This window comes from Rhinolophus hipposideros (assembly GCF_964194185.1).
Source record: "Rhinolophus hipposideros genome assembly, chromosome: 15".
In the NCBI taxonomy this organism is placed as follows: Eukaryota; Metazoa; Chordata; class Mammalia; order Chiroptera; family Rhinolophidae; genus Rhinolophus; species Rhinolophus hipposideros.
This window is the reverse complement of record NC_138061.1, coordinates 2,085,395-2,110,157: the sequence shown is the minus strand read 5'-3', so window position 1 is coordinate 2,110,157 and position 24,763 is coordinate 2,085,395. Positions and strand designations below refer to the sequence as shown.

The 24,763-nt window shown below is 52.3% G+C and overlaps 1 protein-coding gene across 6 annotated transcripts in view; it reads right to left on the bottom strand.

Annotated features, from left to right (window-relative positions):
• Positions 1–18,089, bottom strand: part of EBF3 (EBF transcription factor 3) — a 118,415-nt gene extending 100,326 nt beyond the window's left edge. For all 6 annotated transcript variants that reach the window (XM_081075401.1, XM_081075403.1, XM_081075402.1 and 3 more), the window contains exons 1-6: positions 17,528–18,089; positions 17,284–17,440; positions 16,860–16,923; positions 16,133–16,188; positions 13,102–13,175; positions 11,446–11,514 (exon numbers count right to left, since the gene is read on the bottom strand). In XM_081075401.1, coding sequence (XP_080931527.1) covers positions 11,446–11,514; positions 13,102–13,175; positions 16,133–16,188; positions 16,860–16,923; positions 17,284–17,440; positions 17,528–17,661 — 554 coding nt within the window. In that variant the 5' untranslated portion in view covers positions 17,662–18,089. The remainder of the gene's footprint in view (positions 1–11,445; positions 11,515–13,101; positions 13,176–16,132; positions 16,189–16,859; positions 16,924–17,283; positions 17,441–17,527) is intronic.
• Positions 18,090–24,763: the final 6,674 nt, after the last annotated feature.

Below are 24,763 nucleotides of genomic sequence, written 5' to 3'. Positions count from 1 at the left end.
AAAAACACTGTCTGAAGTTTAGAATAAACTGTACTTGACATTTATGTACCATGATGCATTTCTTGGTAAACTGATTTTGCAAGGAAATTCTTTGACTTCGACTCTGTGACTGGATTGTAAAGGGAAAGGGGAAAATGGGGAGGGGGGAGGCAAGTAAGGGAGGGAAGGGGGGTGGCGAGGCAATCCAAAAGCAAAGCTCTCCCCACGTCAGACTGTATAGGATTTCTTAACCTTTCAGATAACCATCACGGGAAAGATAACTCCGAGAACCCTAACCGATTGCCATGGCCTAATCCTATGGGTCATTCGGGCCCATTTAAAGCATTTGAAGAAAAATGGCCAGTGCAAAGCAGGTGATTGATCAGAAAGCTCTGTAAATCATGTGAATTCGGTACAGTCCTCTGGCCTCCACTGCTAGGGTTCCATCTATGATGATAAATTAGCATTAGATGGAACCTAATGAGTTTACTAAACATTTGGGATTTGTGCTAATAAACTGGCTGGCTGTGAACTAGCAGAAGCAATGAGCAGTCCCGGGGCTCCCTCTTATCTCTGTACATGACAGTGAAACCACGCTTCCAATCTGCGATCAATTCATCATCCGACACCATTGTACATTCTTCACAAAAAGATAATTACTGCTTCCCTGGATCAGGACGCTCATATTTCCTTGGAATTGCGGGTCTCGATAGCAGGCCCTGTCACCACTTCCTCCAAGCCCCACTATACAGCTCTATTTATGATCATTATTTTCGCCTAAACAAGCCTTTTTCCTCAACTTGATAACGAAACCCTCTATGATGAGAAGCGAACAGTTAAGGCATTGTTTCCTCTGCGGAGTGCTTTTACGTTTAGTGGAGGCCGCTGACAAATATTTTATTCAGGGCATTAGTAAAAGTTTCCACTCGTTAGAAGATAGCGCTTCCATTTCCTTCCAAAAAAAAAAAAAAAAAAATCCTGTTCCAGGCTCTGATTTGTTCAAAAACAGAAAGGGAGTGAGAGCAAAGCAAGTAACGTAACAGAGAATAAATCAAAACGTGATTAAAAAGCCCGTGGCTGGTTTCAAACCCCACGACCCCCCCGCTCTGCTGCCCCCACGTTTCTAGACCCTCCTGCCCTGCCGACTGGTCACCTCTGTGTGACCCCAGCACACGCAATAAATTACCATAACACACAACTCTGAAACAATGTAAATTAGTTACTGCTCACAGTCTAATAAATGGGAACAAATGTGTTTGGGGCTGGAATGGGGTTCTGGATGCTCTAATTGCTGGGAATAATTATGATGGGGTCTCAGGAAGCATAAGCAGCAGTCACTTGCCATGACAAATACCCTCGGCCCAGCAAATATGCTTCTGATCCCAACACGTGGAACAGCCCAGTCATTTCTTTCTTAACCTTAAAAGGTACTTATGTACCTTGGCTGTATTCCTGATCATGTGCGAAAGAAAGCCTTTTTAAAACCATGAGGCATAGCTACATGCCATATCATTCTGAATCAAGGCAAGTTTGTTTTCATTGTAAAGCTTTTTCTTAGACGGCCGTTGGTATTCTATACTCTGTGGGAGCAGTGAGCCCAACACAAAAGCTTTGGTGGCCAAAAGAAGGAGGAGACAGTCACTCATTTGTTGGGGCAGTGGGACAGAGCGGATCCATTTCTGAGCTGCAGAGAGGCATACCTCTGGATGGAGAACCTAGCCGTTTATTAACTTGCATAACTCATTTATTTGTTCAAAGTAATGATCTTTGGGGAAAGGGCTGTTATATTTAGAACCTGCTTGTCAAATTTAATAAATGATAGTTATTGCCATTTTTCCCCCTGAAAGCACTTTCCCAGATCCTTCCCACCTTTCCCTGGGGCCCCCGCTGGCCAAGGAGCGATCGGCAGCCAGCGTCTCGGTAACTGATGGCTACTGCCTGGTGGCCGGATCAGGCCGATGACCTCCGACGGTTGGGATGAGCTTCACGTCTAATCCAATCCCCCACTTATTTCCTGACCCAATCTTCCTGATGTCAGAGGACGAATCGCTTCATTGAGAAAATGGAAATGGACGGGGGAGCTCCCTTTGGCAGCATTTCCAATAACCAAATATCAGGCAGGAGAGACACGAGAGAGGCCGCTGAGGACCACCCCATCCCTGCACACGGGTCTGATTTACAAACCTTTCCTAATGCGAAACAAATGCTGTGGGTGTGAATTCATACTTAACCATAAAAACCCGTGCATTACTCTGTCTCATATTAAATACCACATATAACTCTCAGCAGGTTTTATGTTGTGTTTTACTGTCCGCAATGGCTAAAGCTGGCCTAACATTTTGTTTGGCAATTAGGAAAATTTGTAGTTTAATTTATTAAACCAAAAAAAAAAGCCAACAACTACACTGAATGCTGAATTCATTCCGTTTTTATGCCACAGTGCAGAGTATCTGCCTTCCCGATAATTTAATCATGTTCCCTTTATGGCCGATGCTATTTAAGTATTCTAAAAAAGTATTTAGGGGAAAAAACCCTGATAATAAGCAAAATCGAGTCATACCGCTTAAATAAATTCTTGGTAAATAGTTCAAATATTTTCAATTTCTTGCAAAGGAGCTAACTGTTTCATGGAAAAAAAGGGGGAGGGGTGGGACATGTAAACTCCTAAAAGCCACCAGAAACCCACAGACAACAGCCAAGTATCAAAACACTATGGGTCATGATAAGCTCAGGAGTAAAGGAGTTTATTACAAAAATACCAAGACATTAAATGAAAGGAAAAATATTGCTCTGAAACCTTTAAGAAGAAATTGACATTCAGAAAGTATTATCAGCGGCTGTAAAGCCAGAAAGACACATGGAAAAACCTAAAATGTACATTTCTAAGTGAAAGAAACCAGTCTAAAAAGGATACACGCTGTATGATTCCAACTTCATGACATTCTGGGAAAGGCAAAACTAGGGAGACAATGAAAGAGCAGTGGTTGCCAGGGGTTGTGGGGGCGGGGGGACAAATGGGGTGAGCACCGAGGATGTTTAGGGCACGGAGACTATTCTGTATGATATTAAATGGTGGATACCTGTCATCATGCATTTGTCCCAACTCATAGTATGTACAATAGCCAGAGTGAACCCTAATGCAAACTGTGGACTTAAGTTAATCACAACATATCCCTGCTGTGTCATTGATTGTAACAATGTATCTCACTAATGCAAGATGTTACTAACAGGGAAGGGGGGGTGACATGGGGACTCTACTTTCTGCTCACGTTTCTGTAAACCGAAAAAACAGCTCTAAAAAATAAAGTCTATTAATGTTTCTAAAAAGCGTTATCAGGACACCTTGGAATCTACATCAAAGATAGAGGGACAAAATGTCAAGTTGGGGTAGCTTGTCACTGGCACTGGTGTGACCTGAGTGTCCCTGCTCCATGACCACCAGCTCCCAAGTACCCGTTTCTATCTCCCGGTCTTTCTTCCTGGCCATGGGATGCCAACTCAGAAGGGACATAGATGGATGCCTGCTGACCAAACTCCCTGATGCGAAAGGTTTTAGAAAACTTAGGGGATCCTCAGGAGGGCCCTCCTTCAACAGGACTGGAGAGCAGCGTCCCTGGCCCCTCCCCAATGTCAAGTTGGCTTTGCTGGGCGTTCTTTAAAGTAAAAAGGGCGACTTCCCCCGTTGGGCCTTCTGTGCAGGCCCCATCCGCTGCCCGCAGTTGGGGTGACCTGCTGTCCTGCCCTTCCGTGCACACCTCAGGAGGGCACGCTGCCCGCCGTGCCCATAATCAAATCCCACGCTTGTGCTGCACATGCTGCCCTCAGACAGCCCCAGACCAGGCGGGGGCTCCAGACCCGTTTTCCAGGCACTCCATAACATCCAGACTGGCCATTTCGGCGCAAGCTTTCCATCTCAATGAAAACTTGCAAGGGGGAGGTTGTGTGGTTCTGTATGAAACCATTGTTGAAGCCTTTACTGGGACCTACGGCAGGCCTCAGTGGTCCAGGTTGGTCTTCCCCCTTTGGAAATTCGTCATCACGAGGGCACATGTTTTTAGGGCCTTAAACACGGCCAAGTTTTGTCTTGCTGTTCTAACATGGCACCCTGCCCCCAACTGCTTTCTGCTGAGAGAGAGAAGGAAAGGGGAAAAGATAGGCAATGGGGGGGAGAAGAAGGGAGGGGGCGGAGGGAGGGAGGAGGTGGAGCGGGGCGGAGGCAGGGGAGCGGCTGGAGCTGCCTGTCTGGGCAAAGGCAGCCCCCCCAGATGTGAGGCTCACTGCACACCCAGCAGAGACACGCTGGAGCCGACTCCTTCCGCCAGCGGGGCCTGGGCTCTGCGTCCCACAACGGCACAACCCGGAGCCCCTTCCTTTCCGCACATGTTAAACTCATTTCCTCGTGAATTACTGGGAAGGCAGGGCGCTACCCCCTCTGCTGTTTTCAGATGGTGCAGCCCGTCCACTGCTGGCACTGCAGCCGGCCGCATGCAGCTGCAGCGTTTTCTAGCCCAGCAACTTCCAGCAAAGGAATGACAGAGGGATATTTTTCATGTTTTGTTTGTAAAGGGAAAGGGAAATGAGTGATTCAAAAACAACCAAAATGCGAGCTTCCCCATTACCCCCCCCCCCCGCCCCCCGCGCGCTCTTCATCTAATTGTTTGCCAATTTATAGCATTTATTATGTTGACAGATATGCCTGACTGTTTTCTGAATAGTCTTAAAAACAGTTTTCTCGAGCCTCTACCATTTAATGAACGCTAGTTACCCCAAAGTCTAAGAAGCTTATAAAATACCACCGAAAAGCCCTTGACACATAAAATTCCTCCGCTTATTTTTCTAAATTACAGCCATATTTTTATTTTAAAGCATTAATAATACCAGCATAATGTTTCATTATATAGAGTTTTGACCACAAACATTTTTGGGAGATTTGCTATGAAGACAAACAAACAAGAGAAGCTAGTGTTCTGGCGAGCTGATGGAGTGAATGGTTTTCATTTTCTCCGAGTGTAAGCTCTAGAAGCTTTGCCAAAGTACAGGTTAAGCTCTGTGAGTTTTCACTTCCTGTACCCCTACTTGTCAATCACTTCCTGTCTGCAGCGACAATTTCCATCATTAGAGCTCGGAATTTTTATCTCCTCCGACGTGTCTCCCCTTGCCACTGTTAGTTTGAATTCTGATAAATTATTCAGCATCTTTGAAAAGTAACCGAAAATTACAGCGTCACCGTGAGCCCCCTAAGCGTGCAGCAAGGATCCCGTCCTCCTGGTTTGTCTCCTAAATGCTCTGCTGAGGCCAGCTTCTGCCGCTTCTTCGGCGGCATGAGAAGGCCTCTGGCCAGCCCCAATTATCTTCTGGTGCACAGAGAGTAATTATTTGCTTCCTGTAAGCATGCGTACCAGAACCCCGAGTTTGGACGGCTTTCCATAAGGTAATCCAATTCATCCAAGCCATCCTAACACAATTACAGGCACTGGTAATATCTTTGCTTTTCACCTGATAAGGCCGCGGCAGAGGCGCGGGATGGCTTGCGTCAACATACCTCCTGGACTATAGCTTTTGACAGCCCCACTTTCAGCCTTCCCCTCCGCCCCCCTGCATTTTCATACCCAGCAGAGTGCTGCTCGGGGCTCCGTGCACAGCAGCTCCAGAAGACTTCTCCCTTGCACACGCGGACGGGAATCAGCGTGTTTCAGAGCATTGCGGAAGTCATTACGGATGTGTGGCTTGTTTGAAAACCCAGCCTTGCACTGGCCTGGCCCTGGAGTCCTTCCCTAGGCCAGGCAGCCATAAATCTCGGCAGGCCTCCTCGGCCTAAACCAGAGAGGCAGGCTCTGGCCTGGTGGTCAGCTCCCCTCCTCTCCTGGCCCGCAACCTCCGTGGCCACAGCCGCATGCACTGTGGCACACAGTGGCCGTCAGCACACAGACTCAGCACGTGTGATGCAGACTCCAGAGCGGGGGCTTCCAGGAGAAGAAAACCTACAAAGTGGGAGCTGTTCCTGGTGTCCCCTATTCAAATGAAAGCCTGTCATTGTGACTCAATCACGCAGCTCTTCCTTTCTCTGTTTATTTTCAGAAGTTTATGGGGAAAAAAATTGTCAGAGGATGAATGAGCGTGGTGAACTTTTTGCCTCTCTCCACTGGCGTGCCAGGGAATAAAACAGCCATTCACACCTGAGTGCATCGAAGCCAGTGGGGCTGGTGCCAGGCAAAATCAGATTCTTTGTAGCCAGGTCCATTCATCCAAACTGTGCTTTTCATACTGCCAAATATCTAGCCAGTGTTTCCCCTTCACTGAAGTCCCAATGTATTAAAACAGACCCTGAACCAAAGAGGCGTCTCAAACATACGGCCAACACCAAGAGGAGCGTCGGGGATGCAGAGGCCTGCTCACTGATAATTACATTCACATCTTTAAGGAAACTGAGAAGGAAAAATTAACACCAAACTATACTGTTTTCATTGCGTTATGCAGATGAAATGACAAGCTGTCGTTTAAGAAGTTAATAAACAGTCCCCGTTTTGCGGGTTATCCAAATGCTGCTGAATAGAAAACCTTGGATCACTAAATGGTGTGTAATTAAAATTATTTTTAAAATCCTCCTTGACAGGCCCGGGCTTAGCCAAAATGTAAATGACATTAAAGAAGACAATGAATTTAATTTTATTTAATGTCCCTTTTTGCAGATCCTCATTTACATAGCATTTTTAACAAAAGCGCTGACCTTATAAACGCTGGCATTTGTACAGCTCCCTCGGAGTTGGATTTAATCAGGCTCGTGCAAAGCCATGAGGGAGGGAGCTTTAAGTTCTGTGCTTGGAGATGGAGTAGGAATAAAAACATTGGGACTGGTCAAATGTTTATCCTCCCCGCTTCTGAAAACAACCTGACAAGAAGATGTAAGGGACTGGGGAATAACCCAGTGCTGTTTATAAGGCTTGGTAATAATCATACATAATCGTTTGGAAATATAGCTAATAAAAAATATAATGAGTGTTCAGCAAAATCGGCATTAGGCCCAAATTACATGATATTAATACTTGAACAGGTGCAGAAAGGCGCTTTAAATGAGGTAAATGAATAAAATGTCCCAGAGCACAACTGTGTGCGCTGACAAAAAGTCAATGCCATGAATAATTCAGTGAGGAGCAGTGCCAGCAAAGGTCGGCTCTCTTTGACCTTTGTGACAGGAAGTGAAAGGAAACACTGTTGACTAAAAAAAAAAAAGGAAAAGAAAGAGAGAGAGAGAGAGAGAGAGAGAGAGAGAATCTCTACTCGGTCTTCAGCTACCACCAGCATTCTGCAATCACTTTAAAGGTGTAAACTTAAAACTCATAAATGAATCAGAGTGAGGCTTCGGAGGGCTGGGGCGGGGGGCTGGGGGCAGAGTTAAAACTGTTGGTACTTAGGGCATCTGACTAAGGACAATGTGAAATCGCAGACAATGAAAGGTTAAGTAAATAATATCTTTCTACAATCCAGTGTCAATTATGTATAAAAATCTGAGGTCAGCTGAAAAGTATTTTCAGAGCCCACAGGCTTGAAATTTTGTAACAGCTGTTAAATATGACAAAACTTTCCTCCCCCCCCCCCAAACTAAAGCTATTCCAAACTCTGTATGAAAGAAAATGGGATAAACAGATGTCTGGCTTCCAGACAGGAAAGTAGGACAGACTTGGAATGATAAGTCTCCCAAACTCTACAGACCAATGCCAAATTTACTGGGGAGGGGGCAATGCCCGCCACAGAGATGCCAGCGAGTAAGACGCCTGAGATGGTGCCATCTGGACCCGCCCCGCCGAGCACGCTCCCGGCGCAGCATGGAGCACAGTGTGCGACCCGACCCGTCTGGATGGCTGCAGCGCCCAGCCCCTGCAGCGCCCAACCCCTGCAGCCTCCACAGTCGGCCTTCCCAGTTTCAACAGTTGGACCCTGCACCTCCAGTCCACTCAGGCCAGGCAGGCAAGGGGAGGTAAGAGCGGGCGCCTTCCTGGGCACCCAGAGGGCCTAACGCGCCCCCCCCCCCCCGGGATGGGATGGCACGGGAGGAGGACGACGGCCAACGTGTGGTTTTGGTTTAGCAGCTACACCAACATCCTGTAATCATTTACAGCCCTTGGAATGTACGGGTGAAACAGGAGAGATTTATCTGTTCATAGTTGGGCTATGTGGACAATGGAAGTTCCTAATGAAGACCATCTGCTTTTGTGTTTTCCCAGAAAACATTATTCCACGAGGAAAACGATACCCCCATCCTTTCCAGCAGTACCGTGAAACATCACGTGTGTGCACACACATGTACACATACATGCACATACATGTGGTTACACGTGCATGGGTGTTCACACACGCACGTGCCCTTCCCCCCCTTCCATCGCGCTCTCTGCAGGTCCCTACAGTCTACCCGCCATGCTTTCTCCTGGAGTATCTCCTTACTGACCACGCTTCTTACTTTAAAACATTATGCTTCTCCCTTACCCCATAAGGTGTTATACTATTTTAAATACACTGCAGTATAATTATATTTGTGGAGCTATAAAAAATGGTTTCCCTAGCATCGTTTTACAAGGAAGAAAACATGTAAGGTAAGTGAAAACTTCACAGAAAAAGGGTTTCGTAAGGAGATAGCCTCACTTTCCCCCTCTCTTTGACTTGGAAAGGTCTTCATGCTGTTCGTGAGTATTTAATGCTTCTGAAAGATAACTGAACTAAATTGTGTAATTAATTGATTTAAGGCGTCAGAGTCTATAGACTGTGACTTGCCTGCCAGAGCGGGGACATACTTCTCTGTTCTCATAACACAGAAAAGCAGTCTCGGCGTGCCGGAAGAGCCTCGGCGTGGGCTAGTACAAGTGTGGGCCCATTGATCTCAATTCAGCTTGGAATTATTGGTTTATGTCCTCGGGACAAATATGCCTTATCTGGTCAGAACCTGCTAAATGTACCCAAAGGCCACGAGGAGCCGGAGAAGCACGCTGTATATAATTCTTTTTTAAGCCAACTAACCAAGTGATGACAGTGCTGATGGAGACCTGTGGGCTGACCCCCCCATCTGAAGGGGGTTTTACTCTGCAGCACTCAGGGGGAAACACGGGCAGGAGCTCAACAGAAGCAGCTAATTCTAGGAGGCAACACCCCCCACAAAAGTGGGTATCATTATGAAACTGAAACACCTCTCAGCTGCGAAAGACAGCATCCTTCTGAAGATACCCCCCTCCTATAGGCATTTTTCTTTCTCCGATTAACTCAACTTGCCTCAGTGAATACTAAATTCTTCATTTCCCCCCCTAGAAATATGCCTCAAACTGAAGATTACGCCAATACTGCAATCATTACACGAGAATTTACATCAAGCAACAAAATGCGAATAGTATTATGTCATTATCAGTGACAGCTCTCTTAAGAATGGTGAAAATGTACATTTCATTTGTCATTACATAAAACTATCCTTACCTTAATATCCCTAACATGGAAGGTGATTAAAATTCCTATAAAATTGTCATATCTTTGAATTTAGAAGCCGAGCAGATTTTTCATCAATAATTAAGACCTCCAAAGCATTTATGCCAGGCGTAAGGAGCTGCAATACTCCTTATTCAAATAAACTTGGTAAACCCATTAACCAAATGTTTTCACATTTTTCCCCTCCTCTCATGCCCCTAGAATATCAAATGATCACACACTTCTCTTAGGTCAGAGAGGTATCAGTAATCTTAGCACATATTGTAGTTAACCAAATATAAGAGAGCATTCACCCAGACCAGAATCAAAGAGGCGTTTCTGCCTATCTAGGGGAGCTACCTCTCATGTGATAAAAACTAGTATTAAAGGTTATTCCGTATCAACAGTCAATAAAGGATCGAACGCCACACAAACCCAAAGTGATTTAAAAGGGAGAAAACACAGCATTCTTGTGCCAGGCTGAAAACCTCAATATTTAAAAACAAGTCATCTTTTTAAATGTATAACTACCAGAAACTGAAGACAACTCAAAAGATGAAACACTTCACAACACTGTACAACGAGCAAACACGGCTGCCTTTTCAAGCATCTGACACTCAGACGAGATTCCAATAGCTACTCAAACACTCTGAGCCAATCAAGAAAATAAAATAAATTCAGTTACAAGACAACAATCCGAGGCTGGATGATTTCCGCAGCCACAACACTAAAGACAAATATAATTATATTGATTTTTTTGTAGTTCGAGTTCTATAAAGTGTTGAACTTGTTCTCAATTGCCTGAGTGACGGCCACAACTGGTCAACCCTATTTGATTACTAATAAGAGAGCTGTCCCTTCTGTCAGATACCGAGCATTCTCCACTAAGCAAACAGCTATTCCAGCTAGTTAAACATTAGCACTGCTCTCGACTGGTGGCGCATATTTCTTTAGGCTTAACTCGTGGAGTTTTCCGGGTTTAATTTTTCAGACACTGGACAGCAAAGTTCATGATCAAAAGATAACTTTGTAATGAAAGCTGCTGAAATTCAACCCCTCTTCAAAACAGTCTAAACCTCTGCTTCACAAAACTGGTGTCATATGTACACGTCTAACATTTATTTGATTTGGGTACCAATTTCACAATCCGCAGTCAATCACACCCTGGGCCTTTCCCTGTTGCTACCCATTGTTGTGAAGAAAGAAATCCTCCTCTCCTCCAGGTCACCCAAACCCAGCGACCTGGGTGAGTGTTCTGAGAGGGGGGTGGCGGTGTTTTCGTTGTTTCAACTAACGCCATGCCAAATGCACATTAACACTATTAGGACAAATGATTAGTAGCTGAAAAGGGTGCAATGTGGCCCAAGGAATATGACAAATAACGAGATGAAGGGCAGCAAATGTAAAGAATGCGTACCGCTCATCTAGTTATGAAAATTAATGTTGGAAAATGGAACCAGCATGTGTAATTAGTTTCAATTATAACAACTTTGGTTTGTTAGTTACATATTTGCTACTTGACATAAAACGACAGCCACAATTGGAAAAAAATTAGGAGACATTTTGCAACTAATTGAGAGCAGATTAAATTCATTCTAACACTGGGCAACAATTACAACAGTAATACCACCCAGGTCTCAACTTCAGCTATCATCCGAGATAAAAATAATGCAAAAATGAAATACTTGTTAACAAATTAGCAAAAAGCATTTTATGACATATCTCTGGGTTTAAAGCCAGAAACTCTCTAGGCATAAAGTGCTCCTCACAGTGAGAGCAGTGGCAGATGAAACTGCTTCCCTTGACAACTCGCAAGCAATTACTGAATCCCCACAGAGCGAGCCACCAGGTTTCCAAGTCAACCCACCTGTGCGTGATCACACACACGACAACAAATGGTGCAGCGCACAAGATGAGCTCAACCCCAGACTCAAAAATACGGAGCCACTGGAAACCAAGCAAGGCAAAGCGTTTGGTCGTTACTGCAGTTTGGCTTTGAAAAAATAAAGAAGTCATCCTTACCTGTCAATGATCACAGGGTCTGAGGGCGTTTCGTTCCGATTGCCACAACTTTTCTTGTCACAGCACCGGCTGGGGAGTAATCGGCAACAGTGGTTTTAATATGCATTTCATCCGTTCATGCCCAACTTGTAATTTTCTTTCTAAGTCTGACAGTGAAGCGGCTGGAGTCAAGACAGTAAGTTATCCTAGCAAGGTAGTTTGGCGAATTAAAACCCAGTGAGTTCCCCGGGCTTCAGGGCCAAACTTCTCATGGAACTTTCTACCGGAAGGAGCAAAGTTGAACCTATCTGTTCCTAGTAGGAGGGTAACAGAGCTACCCCCTAAATTGTGATGGTGAAATATGGAAAACATGCTGCTAGTGTTTGCCTTTGCAGGGAACTGAGGAGAAGGGAGGCAGGAGGCTTGGGAATAACTTTTCACAGCTTCAGCTTTTGTTTACCTCTAATTGTCAAGCTGTTATTTCTGGAAAAGATGCAAGATGCCACCTTCAACCAATATTTCTTTGGGGCATTTATTAATTATAAGCACAAAAGCATGCATCCATCTATCAGAAACTTCTATTGTTCCTTCTTTAAGCCTACCTTAACTCCGCTATTGAAACTTTAATTAAAGCAGAAATGAAACAAAAATGTTATGCTTCTTGCATTTTAAAAAAGCATACTTGTATAATGGTTACATGTCTAAATTAGCTAAATTAACACCATATGGTAGGCAAAGTATATAAAGCCTTTTAAAGCTGACAGCTAAAGTGATTAAAGAAAGTCTACAGTCTTCCACTTAGAGCTTAAATCACATCTGTGCGCTTTCTATGTTAATTGCAGTACATGCAGAAGTGGATAATAAAGAAATTCCACTTTATTGGTTGTAATTTATATTTATTACCTGATATGAGAAAAAGTCAGCTTTTGTATATTAGTGCTGTAACAATATGTCTGCTCAGAAATGGCATTTAGGCAACCGGCATCCGTAGCCAGGCAGAGTATGCCCCTCAGAGTCTGCGGCCTGCTACTGTAGCCTGCAAGCCTGCAAAGCAGGTCCTTAGTATTTCTCCCAACGATATTTCACATGCCGCACATACAAAGTCAATGATGCATTTTTATTTGCCATGTAGGGGTGAAACTCTTGTGGTAGTTAGAAAAAACAGGTGGGAAATTGCTCTTCTGACAGAGCTCTCCAGTAAGGCGCACACTCGAACAACAATATGAACGATGCCTGGCTGCTCTGGGGAAGAGGTTAACTGACAGAATCGCAGCCCTATTCTCACATGCACCAGCTCCATAATAAGTACAAAAGCGTTTTCCTTTTATCAAAAACAGCCGATTGTATAGCTCAGGATGCGAGCGCTGAAGAAGGAAGTAGTAAAGTGACTCCAAGTGATCTCTGACTCCTCCGCGCGAGGACACAGGCACCACCCAGAACCCGTTTTCATTTCTGACGACCTCGCAGCGACACGGCCAACATATTAATCGGCTCTGCTGAGCGGCGGGTCGCGGTGATGGTCGTCACGGAGGGAAATGAGCCGGGCTCCGGGGCGGCCCGCGCGGCCGGCCGATTACATTTCAATCGATGCCCGTCGCGAAGCTGGCGGCGCCCGGACGCCCGGCCTCTGGAGACGCCGCCGGCGCCCCGCCCGCCCGCCGCCCGCCCGCCGCTCACCTGCACATGATCTCGTGGGTCAGCAGCACGCGGCACATCTCCGGGTTCTTGTCCTGGCCCTCGTAGACGATGGCCTGAGCGGGGACAAGCAGAAGCGGGGGTCACGCGGCGCCCTGGGCTTCGCTGCCCAGGCCCCGGGCGCTGCGGGCCTCGCGGGCGGGCGGCAGGTGCACGGGGGTGGGGGCGGCGGCGCGGCCCACCCAGGCCTGGCTCCCCGCGAGGTCACCTGCAGCGGCGCCAGGCCTAGGCGGCCTCCGAGCCTGCGCGGGGCCCTTCAGCTCCGGAAACGCAGCCGCGCGCGCCCGGGGCGGCCAGGGCGCAGGGAGCCGCGGGGCGCAGGCTCCGGTCCCCCGGCTGCCAGCACCGCTGCCGGGCGCGTCCTCCGGCCGTTGTCCACACCGAGTTCAAGTCCGCATATTGCAAGCGGCCGGTCAGAACGCGCTGCGACTAGAGCAGCGGGGAGGAGCCCCCGCCGAGGGAGCAGCTCGCCTGGAGCCGAGGGCCGCGCCGGCCGCCCGGACACTGGGCTGCGCGGGGCTCTGCACGCGGCGGGGCCCGAGCCCGGGGGTCGCAGCAGCCACACGTGGCCGCGCCGGGCCCAGGCCTCGCGGCTCCGGGCAGGAGTGCCCAGGGACCGGGGTGCCCAGCCCCGCGCGCCCACGTGCTCCTCGCCGGATGATATTTGGAAAGGAAGTGCTAATGGCCAATCTGGTGTTTATTTTGAAACTGCTAACAATGATTTTTCTCGGGTAAAAAGGCAGTGTCTGCGCGCACGCTCTGGTGGGTTTTGAGCAGAGGCCCCGCCAGATGGTGCGCAGCCCTAGGTGCGCTCTCCACGGCGCTCAGCCCAGCGCCGCCGCCGGGAACCCGAGCCGGGGCCAGGCCGCCAGCGCAAGCCCCACCGCCGGCCTCGCAAAAAAAAAAAAAAAAAAAAAAAAAAAGAAAAGAAAAAAAGAAAAGAAAAGAAAAAAGCGGTGGTGGTGGGGGGGGAAGCCACTGGGGGAGGAGCAGGAGGCGGGGGCCGGGAGCCGCAAGTTCCCGGCAGAAAATTCCGCGGGAGGGGGAGGGGAGTCCCCTTTCCCCATTCCCGCCACCCCCACCCCCCACCCCGAAAATTATCTGGAAATTACTTCCAACCTCCTCCGGCACTTCTGACACTTTCCTCCACTTCCAGGCGGACAAAGCTCTTTCCCGAGAAAGCCCGGGCCGCCCTCTGGGAAGAGGAAAGGGTCCCTGCGAGCCCATCTCCCCCGGGCTCCCTCCCGACCCGGCTCCGATCCACAAAAGTGTCAGTGTCACCGCGGGCCAAAGGGCCGCCTGGGGCTGCAGGGCGCGCGGCACAGCACCAGCCCTCCTGAGAGCGCGGCTTGTCCTCGGATGGAGCCTCGTATTTATATTTGATTTATTTTTTATTTTGTAGCACAAACAGAAATCCATAAACTGTCGGTTCAGCGCCATTGACTCTTTGATCAGTTACTGGGCTATTTCTTTCCCTTTTTCCCCCCAATCCCCGTCAACCGGAGGAGATTAAATGCCTTTATTTTCAGCCCTGTTTATACTGCAAAGGTCCATGGCTAAATGAACAATAAAAGTGTACTTAAGACGAATCCTCCCTCCTTCTCTATGCGACAACAGGGAAACTTAGCTGCTTACATCAACCTCTTAATTAGACCACAGCTTCTCCGAAAACACCAGCCCTTATGCACAAAGAAATAAAAGCGCCCTATCAACCAGCAGCCCGATTTCCAGAGGCTTCTCTAAATCCCAGTGAAATAATTACCGAAGGGCACACCGCCTGTCTTTGTCAGAAAGAGTGGAGTTTACCTGTCAGATCTGTTTTACTCTAAGAGAAAACCACACCGTTTTACCGCTGCAGACATTAAAATCTAACACGCTTGTTGCCCAGGTAAGGACCAACTTTCCAAAGGGGAAGTAAAATCGGAACACTAATTGCCGGGCAGAGCGGGCGGCGTGTGTGCTGGGCTGCAGGAAGCACACGGAAGCCCGGGTACTGGCTCACAAGTCTTCAACTTAGCATCAGAAATGAAGACGCCACTTTCATTTCTAAGCGTGAAGCCAGCTTGGAAGTACATTTAAAATCGATCAGTGCCAAGTGGATGTAATTTACACATTGGACCCGCCCCTCCCCCAACCCTCTATTTTAAGAAAATGGGGGGAAAATTCTTTTAAAACCACGAAACAACATACCACCCAGCACCAAACCAGCCAGCGGCTGCACAATGTCAAAAAGCAAGGAAGTGCTTTTCTGCACTTAATCACATTACTGATAGCCAACAGTTATCATCGGAAAAGTTGGCCAAGACAGGTTAAATAATTTAATAAGGAACGGCTTGTAATTATGTTATTTACAAGGTATGACAGAGGGTGGGAGAGGGAGCAGGAGCTGCTCCCAGAGCAATGGACGGGTTTGGGTGACCCCTGGAGCTCGGAGTTTGAATTATGGAGATGGGGGGCTGAGAGGTGAAGATGCACTAGAGAACAGGGTGACTTTTCACCCCAACGCATTTAACTTTTAAATCCAAATAAACGTCTCGTGTTACTACACCATCACACTCGGAAGGAAAAAACGAACTAATCAAGTCCCACTCAATGGGCTTTGAAAAGGAGTTAGTTGCCATTGTTATAGAAAAAAACTCAATGAAATGATTGCAAGGAGAGAGAGAGAGAGAGAGAGAGAGAGAGAGAGAGAGAGAGAAATATTTAAAAAAATACAGAGGGGGACATCTTGAAATTTTTTCTGTCAAATATTAATTTCCACAATTAATTAAGAGGGAATTCGAATCCAATCACAAGCCATTTAATAAAGCATATATGTTCTGTTCTAATGACAACAAACTATTTTACCAATCGCTTCATTTATTCCAATAAATATGGAATTCTCATTAGCATGTCTAGGAAACTAACTGAAAAACAAAAACAGGAGATCCATTTGTCAGTCGCTAGTCTCTGAACCCCAGGACAACCCCAGCTGAGCCACTGAAAACTACTACAGATGCTTAAACTTTCTCACCTGTTTGGTCATCGAATCTATGAGGCGAACATACAGATCCTGCTCCGTCCTGACTCCTGAAAAACAACAAAGACACATTCCCATCAGGATTTTAGCAAGGGCACACGGGCACAGGAAGTCCGGGACTCAGGGACTGGGGCCTCGTGATGCAGCAAAACTCGGCATGCCCTTTAACAGGCAAGAAAGAAAACCCCCACCACTTCTGGCTTTATTTTTTTTCTTTTCTTAATCAAGAACCGTAGGACTCTCAGGGTTTTGCCGTGGCTGAGAGCAGGCCCGGCTGCTACACCCGGCGGGCCCATGTGGTCGTTTATTTTTAGAGAACAGAAAGCAAGAAATGGAAACAGAGTCTGAACTCTTTCTAATGTCTCTCCAGGATTTTTAAAACACTCATGCCCAAGAAGTAAGCTGGGCTCAGTTTAGGAAGCTACACTCATCTCAATAATTAACATTAATTTGCAAAATTGAAAAAAGTCACTTAAAAGTGATGTTCAGCTGGAGACCATATCGATCCCCTTTTTACTTTCTACTTCAAGCCCCACCGGTTAATCATGTGAAGTGCCATCGACTTATCGATCGTTTATGTTTTGTTTTCTTCTATGCCATGAGAAGATTTCGTGTTTACAGCCATGTCATTTTAATCTCAGAATCTGGGTCCTTTAACCATCTCGGGAAAGGAGAGCGAGCGGGCAGGGGCGGGAAGGCGGCAGCAGCGGCGGCCACTTACCATTGCTGTACAGCAGCTGCAGTTTATAGTGGATGCCATTGTTGGTTTTCTCGTTGTTGGGCTCCTGAAAGTAACGACAAATAATTGCATTTAGTGTGGTCGGTGTCCGGCGCGGCCACCGCGCTCGGTCCCCTTCCACGACCGAGGCCCCTTGGCCTCACGCAGGGCAGGATTCCTAGCTCGGAGCAGCGCGGTGATGTCACTTTCCTGCTGGCAGCCCAGCGCTCTCCTGGCCCTGCACAAGTCCGGGGGCGCAGAGAAGTTGCCCGGCCCTCGGCGGGGCCGAGCGGGCGCACGTGGCGGCGGGGGCGCCGCGCCGAGCCGTCCCCGCCGCCGAGGGGGGCACTCCGGGCCACCGAGTTCGGGCACCGCCTGCCTCCCACTCCTCGGAAGATGGAGGGTGTGACTGCGTGTTTACACTTACTTTCTCTTTCTCCACAAAGTCCACAAAAGCGGTCCTTTCAATCTCCACCGGCTGCCCCTGCCTGTCGTAGAGCGCCAGCACGAAGTGGAAGAAATTGGATTTCCGGAGGTTGGAAGGCGGCTGCTTCTCGAAGTGCGCCCGCGCCAGCCCCACGCCGCTGCGGGAGGAAAGAGACAGCGGCCGGGTGAGCGGCGCCGCGGGGCCGGGGCGCGGGCCGGGGCGCGCGGGGGCGGCCGGTACGTACCTCTGGGCCGCCGTGTTGGCGTCCACCACCCCCGCCGTGTGCATCCACGAGCGCACCGGGTTCATGCCGCTGCCCAGCGGCTCCTCCTTCATGGTCGTCCCCCCGCGCGGAATATTCTCCTGAATCCCAAACATGAACCCTGCTGGCGGCGGCCGCGGCTCCCGGCCGAAAGCGCTTCGGCGAGCGGCGGCGCTCGGGGCTCGGCGGCAGGCGGCTGCCCTGGCCGCGCTCGCCCTGCTCGGCGCCTGCGGTGCGGCCGGCCGCCGGCTTCAGCGCGTCGCGGGCAGGCGCCACATACACCGGCGGCCGGGGCGCTCGGGAGGCGCAGGACGCGCTGTTGTTGTTGTTTGCAGGCGCTCAACGTGGTGTCATCCTCGCCGGGCGGCGTCCGCGGCTGCAGGACACTGCGGGGTCGCCCGCTTCTGGCGCGGCCCGCCTGCTCCAAAGACAAATAAACGGGGCAGTGAGCGCCGCGGCGCAGTCCCGGGCGCAGGCGGGGCGCGGCGGGGCCTGGAGCGGCGCGCGCAGCGGACGGAGGCGCACAAAACTCAGCCCTCTCTCCCCGAGGAATGGACCCTTTCCCGGGAGCCAAAACTCGAAGCCCCCGGGAGCGGCGCTGTCAGAGGGTGACGTCGGGGGGCGGCGCCTGCGCCATATATGGGAGCGGCCGCCCCTCGCCGCGCCCCTCGCCGCCGCGCTCGCGGACTGACTGCCTGACGGCGCCGCGAGCCGGCCCGAGCCCCGCGAGCCCCGCGAGCCCCGCCGCCGCCGAGCGCCGCCGAGCGCCACCAAGCGCCGCCGCCACCCCAGCCACGCGCCGCCGCTCCCTGCTCCCACCCGCAGCCAAGGAAGTTGCTGCTCGCCCAAATAAATCTTGAAATAAAACAACCAGTGCACCATTGCAGCTTGGTTCCCTTAATGTCTCCTACCAAATCACAGACATAGTCAGAACACCGTAGAAAGGCGGGGGCAACGTGCGCAGGCACCCCAAGTTGCCCAAATGCATGCAATAAATGCAAGGCGCTGCAGCTCGCCCTGGGGTGGCCCAAAGGGGAACATGGGAAGAGGCAGGCAGGCCGCAGGGAGGCATGTGGAGGGGCAAGCCACCGACTGGGGGGTGGGGGGCCAGGGCTCCCTCAACAAGGCGGGGGGGGGGGGGGAGAGGGTTGGGGGGACGCAACTCAGCCCGGTTTCTAAGCAAACCTAAGGCTGCTGGGGGGCTGGTCAGGGCCTCGCCGGACGCCTGTGTTTTCTGACCCGGCGGAGGCCGCCGAGTGCCGGGCTGGAGACCCACGTCGGAGGCGGGCCCTGCCAGATGAGCTCCCTCTTTCCCGGTGGCCACGGGAGACCCCGTACCCTGGCCTGTCCTTAGACGCGGCGAGTGACAAAGAAGGCTCCGGGCTCTGTGGGCGGACAGGAAGCGCGCCCGGCCTCTGCAGCGACCTGGAGCCGGGTGTCCGGCTACGCGCCCCGCACGGTGCCCAGACCTCCCCGGCGCCAGCCGCTCTAAGAGCCGAGCGGACGCCGCGGGCGCCCGGGTCCTGCCCTTGGTGCCGCCGGGCTGGGTGAGCGCGCGGCGCGCGGCTGCCCAACCTGGTTTCGAGGAATTGGGAGGGCAGCGGGCCGCGTGCAGCGCGTGGGCCCGGCGGCCGGGCTCCTGCGGCTGGGACTCGGAGCCCAGGCGCACCGCCCGCCCAAAGAACGTCTGCGCCGCACGGACTGGAGACCCAGGGGACGACCAGGAGCTGTCCCGGCGCTTCTCTGCCAAGAGAAATCAGGCCCTTTTGATTAAAACAAACAAACAAAACCAAAACAGGTTACAGGGTGCAAGGTTGTCGCCGGGCAAGCTAGTCCCGTCGGTCTGGGGTAGCATTCCCTTTTTTTATGAATTGGCAGTGTGCGTGCGTTAATATTTTAATTAATCGGGAAAATCGAAGTCCGATTTACATTATCTGGGGACCCCCACGCCTCCTGGAAGGGGCGAGGAAAAAGATGTGCTGGAAAGCAATCTATTTTGCTGGTGTTGGGGGTTAATGACTATTGCCAAAGATAAGTGAATTATCAAAGCTGTTGCGCGGGTCCCATCTCAAAATCCATTACGGTGCCGGCCGTCTAATTAAATACGTAAGTATAATAAAATCATATTTTATGACTATTTGAGGGTAATGAGATTAGTCTTTAGAAGCGATCGCCACATATTAAAGATGCCAGTCTGTAGAGTGTTAATAGCCTTAAATCAAAGTGTATGGAAACTATTCACGATAAATTGAAAGAAAATTTCTGTATTCCTAACAAGCCCAGAGCTTTCCACCCATAGCAGACTGCGTGTAGGAGGGAACACTTTCCTCCTGGAGGAAGAGCACAAAATAAAGTTGGCCATCAGTGGAGGGTGGGGTCGAGGAGTCGCTTTGTCTCTTCGTGCTGAGCGGCTCGGGGGCTCCTGCAGGGTGAGCGGCCAGGCAAGTGTTCTTGTCAGAATATGCAAAAGGTCTTTTCGGGAAAGATGAAGTTGGAAATAGGAAACAATGCTTTCTTTGTAGCACACTTCCCAAAATGCCCAGCCCGAGCTGGAGGTGCCTCCTTCCTTGCTCTAACGAAAGTATCATGCTTAAAATCATTTACAGTATCTTTAATTCAGATTACACGCGCCAAGGCGATTTAAATCTGATTACCAAATTAGAAGGTTTAAACACAAATCCTTCTAAATCTGATACTGTTGACTAAAGAGGGAAAAAAGTTCTATAAGCCCATCACATAAGGTAACGATCCTGCCCCAGAAAGAAAAGGGGTTTTAAACCTTTCTGACAGCAAATGCAGCTGCCCCACTATTTTGGACGATATTAAGCGAAAATGAATGCAAATCTGTGTTCAGCAGCCATCTGGCCCGAAATGGGGGAATCAGCTGCTCTCACAACAGGCTCGGAGGCTGAATCCATTTCAGCTCATTTTCTAGATCATCTGGTCCCGCACCCAAAGCGTGGAAAATACGGTCTTTATCATTCACCAACTTTATCTTTTTTGTCACTCCACGGCTGGCTCCGAGCTGCGGGCACAGGGACTGGCCGCCCCGTCCGGATCTCCACCCCGGGCCTGCTGCACAGCGGCCTGGGAGGGCAGCCTGCTCGGCCCCCACCTCCCTCTATCCCAGACTGTCACTTTGATGGGGCGGGAGCAGCAGCGGAGGGGAGCGAGGGGCAGGAAACCCGGGCTGCGGAGGCGGTGGGGAGAGGGAGGCTGCAGGGCGACTCCTGGAAGTCCTGAGAGATGCTGGGAGCGCGTCCCCGCGCCCGGCCGCTTCCCGGGGGAGCCCAACCTCCGCCCCTCTCCGTGTCCAGAGAACTAGGAGCGCCCGGCACCCAGGTAGGGGACGCTGAGGGGAAACCAGGCTGACACCGTGGAAGTTGCCCAGGTCCCCAGAGACCAACGGCCCAGACTCAGCGCACAGAGCGCTCCCAGGGGCTGGGCCAGTCGGGCCTGACCTTCCCTGGGAACCCCGAGGGCCGCGAAGGCGGAGGCGACCGCTCAGGGCCCCGCTCAACGCGATTTGCACGGGTGGCCTCGCGCCGCCTCCTCCTCCTCGGAGGGTGGGAAGTATTCCTTTTGTGCGGATTTACGGGGAGAGGCTTCAATGAGCCCCCTCACATTTGCATTTAAATAGCGGCATCAAGCGCTTCGCGTGCCACACACCAGTGGGCTCCCAGATGTCACGCCGGAGTCAGTCAGATGGCCAGTGCCCAGCTGTCCTCCCCACGTCGTGCCGGAGCAGGCAGTGACCTTAAAGAGACAGCGCCGGCACCCCCCGGAGCCCCGCTCCGGGAGCAGCGTGCAGGGCGCAGGGCCGCGGCGGCGCCCGGCCGCTACCCCGCGGCCCCTCCCTGGGCTGGCCCGGGCGGCACAACCGCGCAGCACCCGCACCCAAGTCCAGCCCGCCCTCCCTGGCAGTCGCGCGTTCCAAGGCCTTCCACTCGCGCCCACGACCCACCCGCGTAAGCGGTTGCTCCGCGCACGCCAAGCGTAAACTCCCCCCTCGCACCTCCCCTGTCCCGGGCCCCCGGCCGCCGCGTAGTGCCAGGCCAGGCCTGGAGAGCGGAACCGGGCTGCCGCCGGCCTCCAGGCCACCCAGAAACTTCGGCCAAGTTCGAGTCCCAGGGCGCGAGGCCGGCGTTTGCCCACCGTCCAGGGCACTCTGTTGACGCCCCTCCTCGATTGCGGCCGAGCCGGGGGAGCCTGTCCACAGCCCTACCCGCCTTCCAAAGGGTAATAAAGTGCATTTCCGGCGTCAAGAATCGCGGGCCCGGGGGTTCCTGGAAGCCCAGCCCCTGAGGGATCAGGCCGCGGCCAGGCACGGCGCTCTCAAAGGGCCGGTGGCCTCTGCCCAGGTTGCGCGGCCAGGCCACTCAGAGCGCTCGGAACCCGGCGAGCCAATGCGCCCAGGGCCCGCGCGGTTCGCGTTCCCGCCGCCAGTGCGGAGCTGCCGGCGCGGCCCGCCCCCACGTCCTCCGCGCCCGGGGGTCACGCTCAGACCGCGCTGGCTACCCGGCCTGCGGCCTCGCTCCGGCCTGGGGTCAGGGCCCAGCGCCACGCACCAGCGGAGGCCGAGGGAAGAACCCGAAAGCCGAGAGCTGGACTGACCTTGGGCCCCAGCGGGAAGGAGGTCGGAGGGGCCCGGAGAGCCGGAGACCGGGGAAATCCCGGGAGGACGCACCTAGAAAATGCCGTGAACTGCGGGAGAGGGTGAACACCACGCACCCTGCGACCCTGCCCACCGCGGGCCAGTGACACGGCCCCCGAGAGCGCCCGGGCTTTGCCTTGCGCAGCGGGGTCACGCGGCCCCCGGGCCGGGAGGCCCGGCAAGCAAGGGCTCCGCACTCGGGCCCCCCCAACCTGTCAAGTTGCTCACAGAAGGTGCCAGGCCAGGTTCGGGTGGGTTTTCCAGCCCTAGAGAAGGCACGTGCGCCCTCCCTGCGCAGAGATGGGAGCCATCGGGTCCTCCGGAGGCAGGTGGCGACCGAACCCAAGCCAGTCGCCAAGCCGGATCGCACGTCCCGCCTTCCCCGGGGGCACCTTGCCCCAGACACGTGGGGCACACGAAAGGGCTCCTCTCCCTGCGGTGGGAAGGCGGGCGGCCTGGCGGGGGTCACAGGTAAAAGCCCTCGCTGCAGGGTCTCAGACCCCTGTCCTCGGCACCAGCCCTGGCCCCGTTACTCTGTAAGGCTGGGACTCCTGAAGCCCGACCCCCGAGCACTGAAAAAGGCTCAATTCTCCAAGTGAGAACGTGCAGGCGCCTCCTGCCAAGGCCGCCAAGTTTGACAAACAGCGCCTCCTGGGGTGGGGAGAGCAGAGTGCCGCCGCGCAGGGGACGGCTGAGCCGAGCCAGCCGCCGGGGCGCCCACCGACCCCGGGGCAGGTGGCCGCAGCGACTCCCCGTCCGGCCCCAGCAGCTCCTGCGGGTCGGGTGCACCTGGGCCTCGCTGGCCGCGTGACCCCGAGGAGCTCGCAGAACCGTCCACCCGCGGCCCGGTCCTAATTGCTGCCCACGTGCGTCTGCATCAGTCAGGCCTAGCCGGATACCGGGAACAAGGCCCACGCGGGGAGCGCCCACGCCTTTGCTGGCGAGAAACGCGCGCTCCTAGTGGCCGGGCCTGCGGGGACAGCGGACACCACACGGGACTCGCTCAACGCCCTCCCTGGACCATCCAGGGCGCTCCAAGCGGGGCCGAAACCGCCAGGGCGCACCTCGGCTCTGCCGCGTGCGAAATTAGAGAGCAAGCAGTCAGTTATTGTGTCCTTGTCCTAACTTTTCTCTGGTTCCTTCGGTCATTTTGGCTGACCCCACCGTCCGGAGGCAGCCCTGGGGTGTCCTCAGCCAGCGCGAGAACCCCGAATCAAACACTGGCTTTCTGAGAGCCGGGCTTCTCCCAGCTCACCTTGCAACGTTCCAGGTTGCCTCTCCGCAGAAAGCTCAGGAGGAGCACCGGAGCTGGGAAAGACAGCTGGTGCGTGGCAGGGTCCCTCGGACCCGAAAAGGTGCAGCCGTTTAAGGAGCCGGGATTTCCCGAGCTGCGTTCAGCGGCGCCCCAAGGCGGTCGGGCAGGGCGCGCCAGAGCCGGCACCGGGCAGCGGATTCCGCGTGTGCCCACCCCCGCCAGTGTACAGAGCAAACTTTCCCCAGAGTAGTTTCTAGATGGAAAGGCGCGCAGAGTGCGCCAATCAACACCTAAACAGACCCAAACTGTAGTAACATGGATCGATCAGATAATTTCAAATATTATAATTGGCTTTAATTAAACACACTGCGTTCTAATTAACTCTGAAATTTTAGCATGCTTTGGGACACTGGTGTCTGATTTGATATTGTCAGTCCAGATGTCCTAATAAAATTCAATCCTCCACTCAAGACTTCAATATTCACTAAGAACAAAATGCAAATTAAATGTAAAACCTAAAGTATCACCAAAGGTATAATCAAGAAAGGTGTCTCAAAACTTCTCACTTTTTATTACGCAGTAGTTTAAAAATGCAGATTACATCGTGACAAGACCTCTCCAGTACACCGTAAATCTTAACTCTTTCCTGGCAGGGTTGGAGTGCCTCGCCACTGGTTTAAAAGGCAAAGGTGAGGGACAGGCCGGCCCCTTGACAGAATTAAATGCCCTCGATCTGGAAGCTAACGGAGCGCAAAAGTTTGCCGGTGAAATTCTGGTTTGAGACACGGGTTTGCCAACACGGCTCGTGGAGATGGGATGGTAGGAAGCCAGGGAGCGGAGGTGGACCGGCTGTCACCGGACTGACGTCCTGTTCCGCCACGACTCTCGTGCGCTCGTCAGCCGCACCTCAACGCTGTGTACACGTCGGTTCCCCTGCGCAAAAGTGGGGCGGTGGGTGACAGCGGCCCGGCCTGGTCCGGCTGCCCGGGGAATGATCTCCGCCCCGGAGACAGAGCCGACGAGGCTGGGAAGGCAGCGCGAGCACACCACCCTTGGGCAGAAATGTGTCAAGCCCTCCTTCCGTTGACCCACGTTCGCGCAACTTCTAAGGGACCCACCGCACCGGCGGACAGGGGCCCGCGGCGCGCGGCTGGGCGGGACAGACCCTCTGGGGAAGCCCCGCGCTGCTGGTGTTTTGCGGGCGAGGGCGGGGAGATGGGACGGGGACGCCTTTGGCGACACGTTTGGCGGAGACTTGATTCTTTACCAATCCAAGGGGCTGCTAAATTTACAGTCCAGAGTGAGCCCC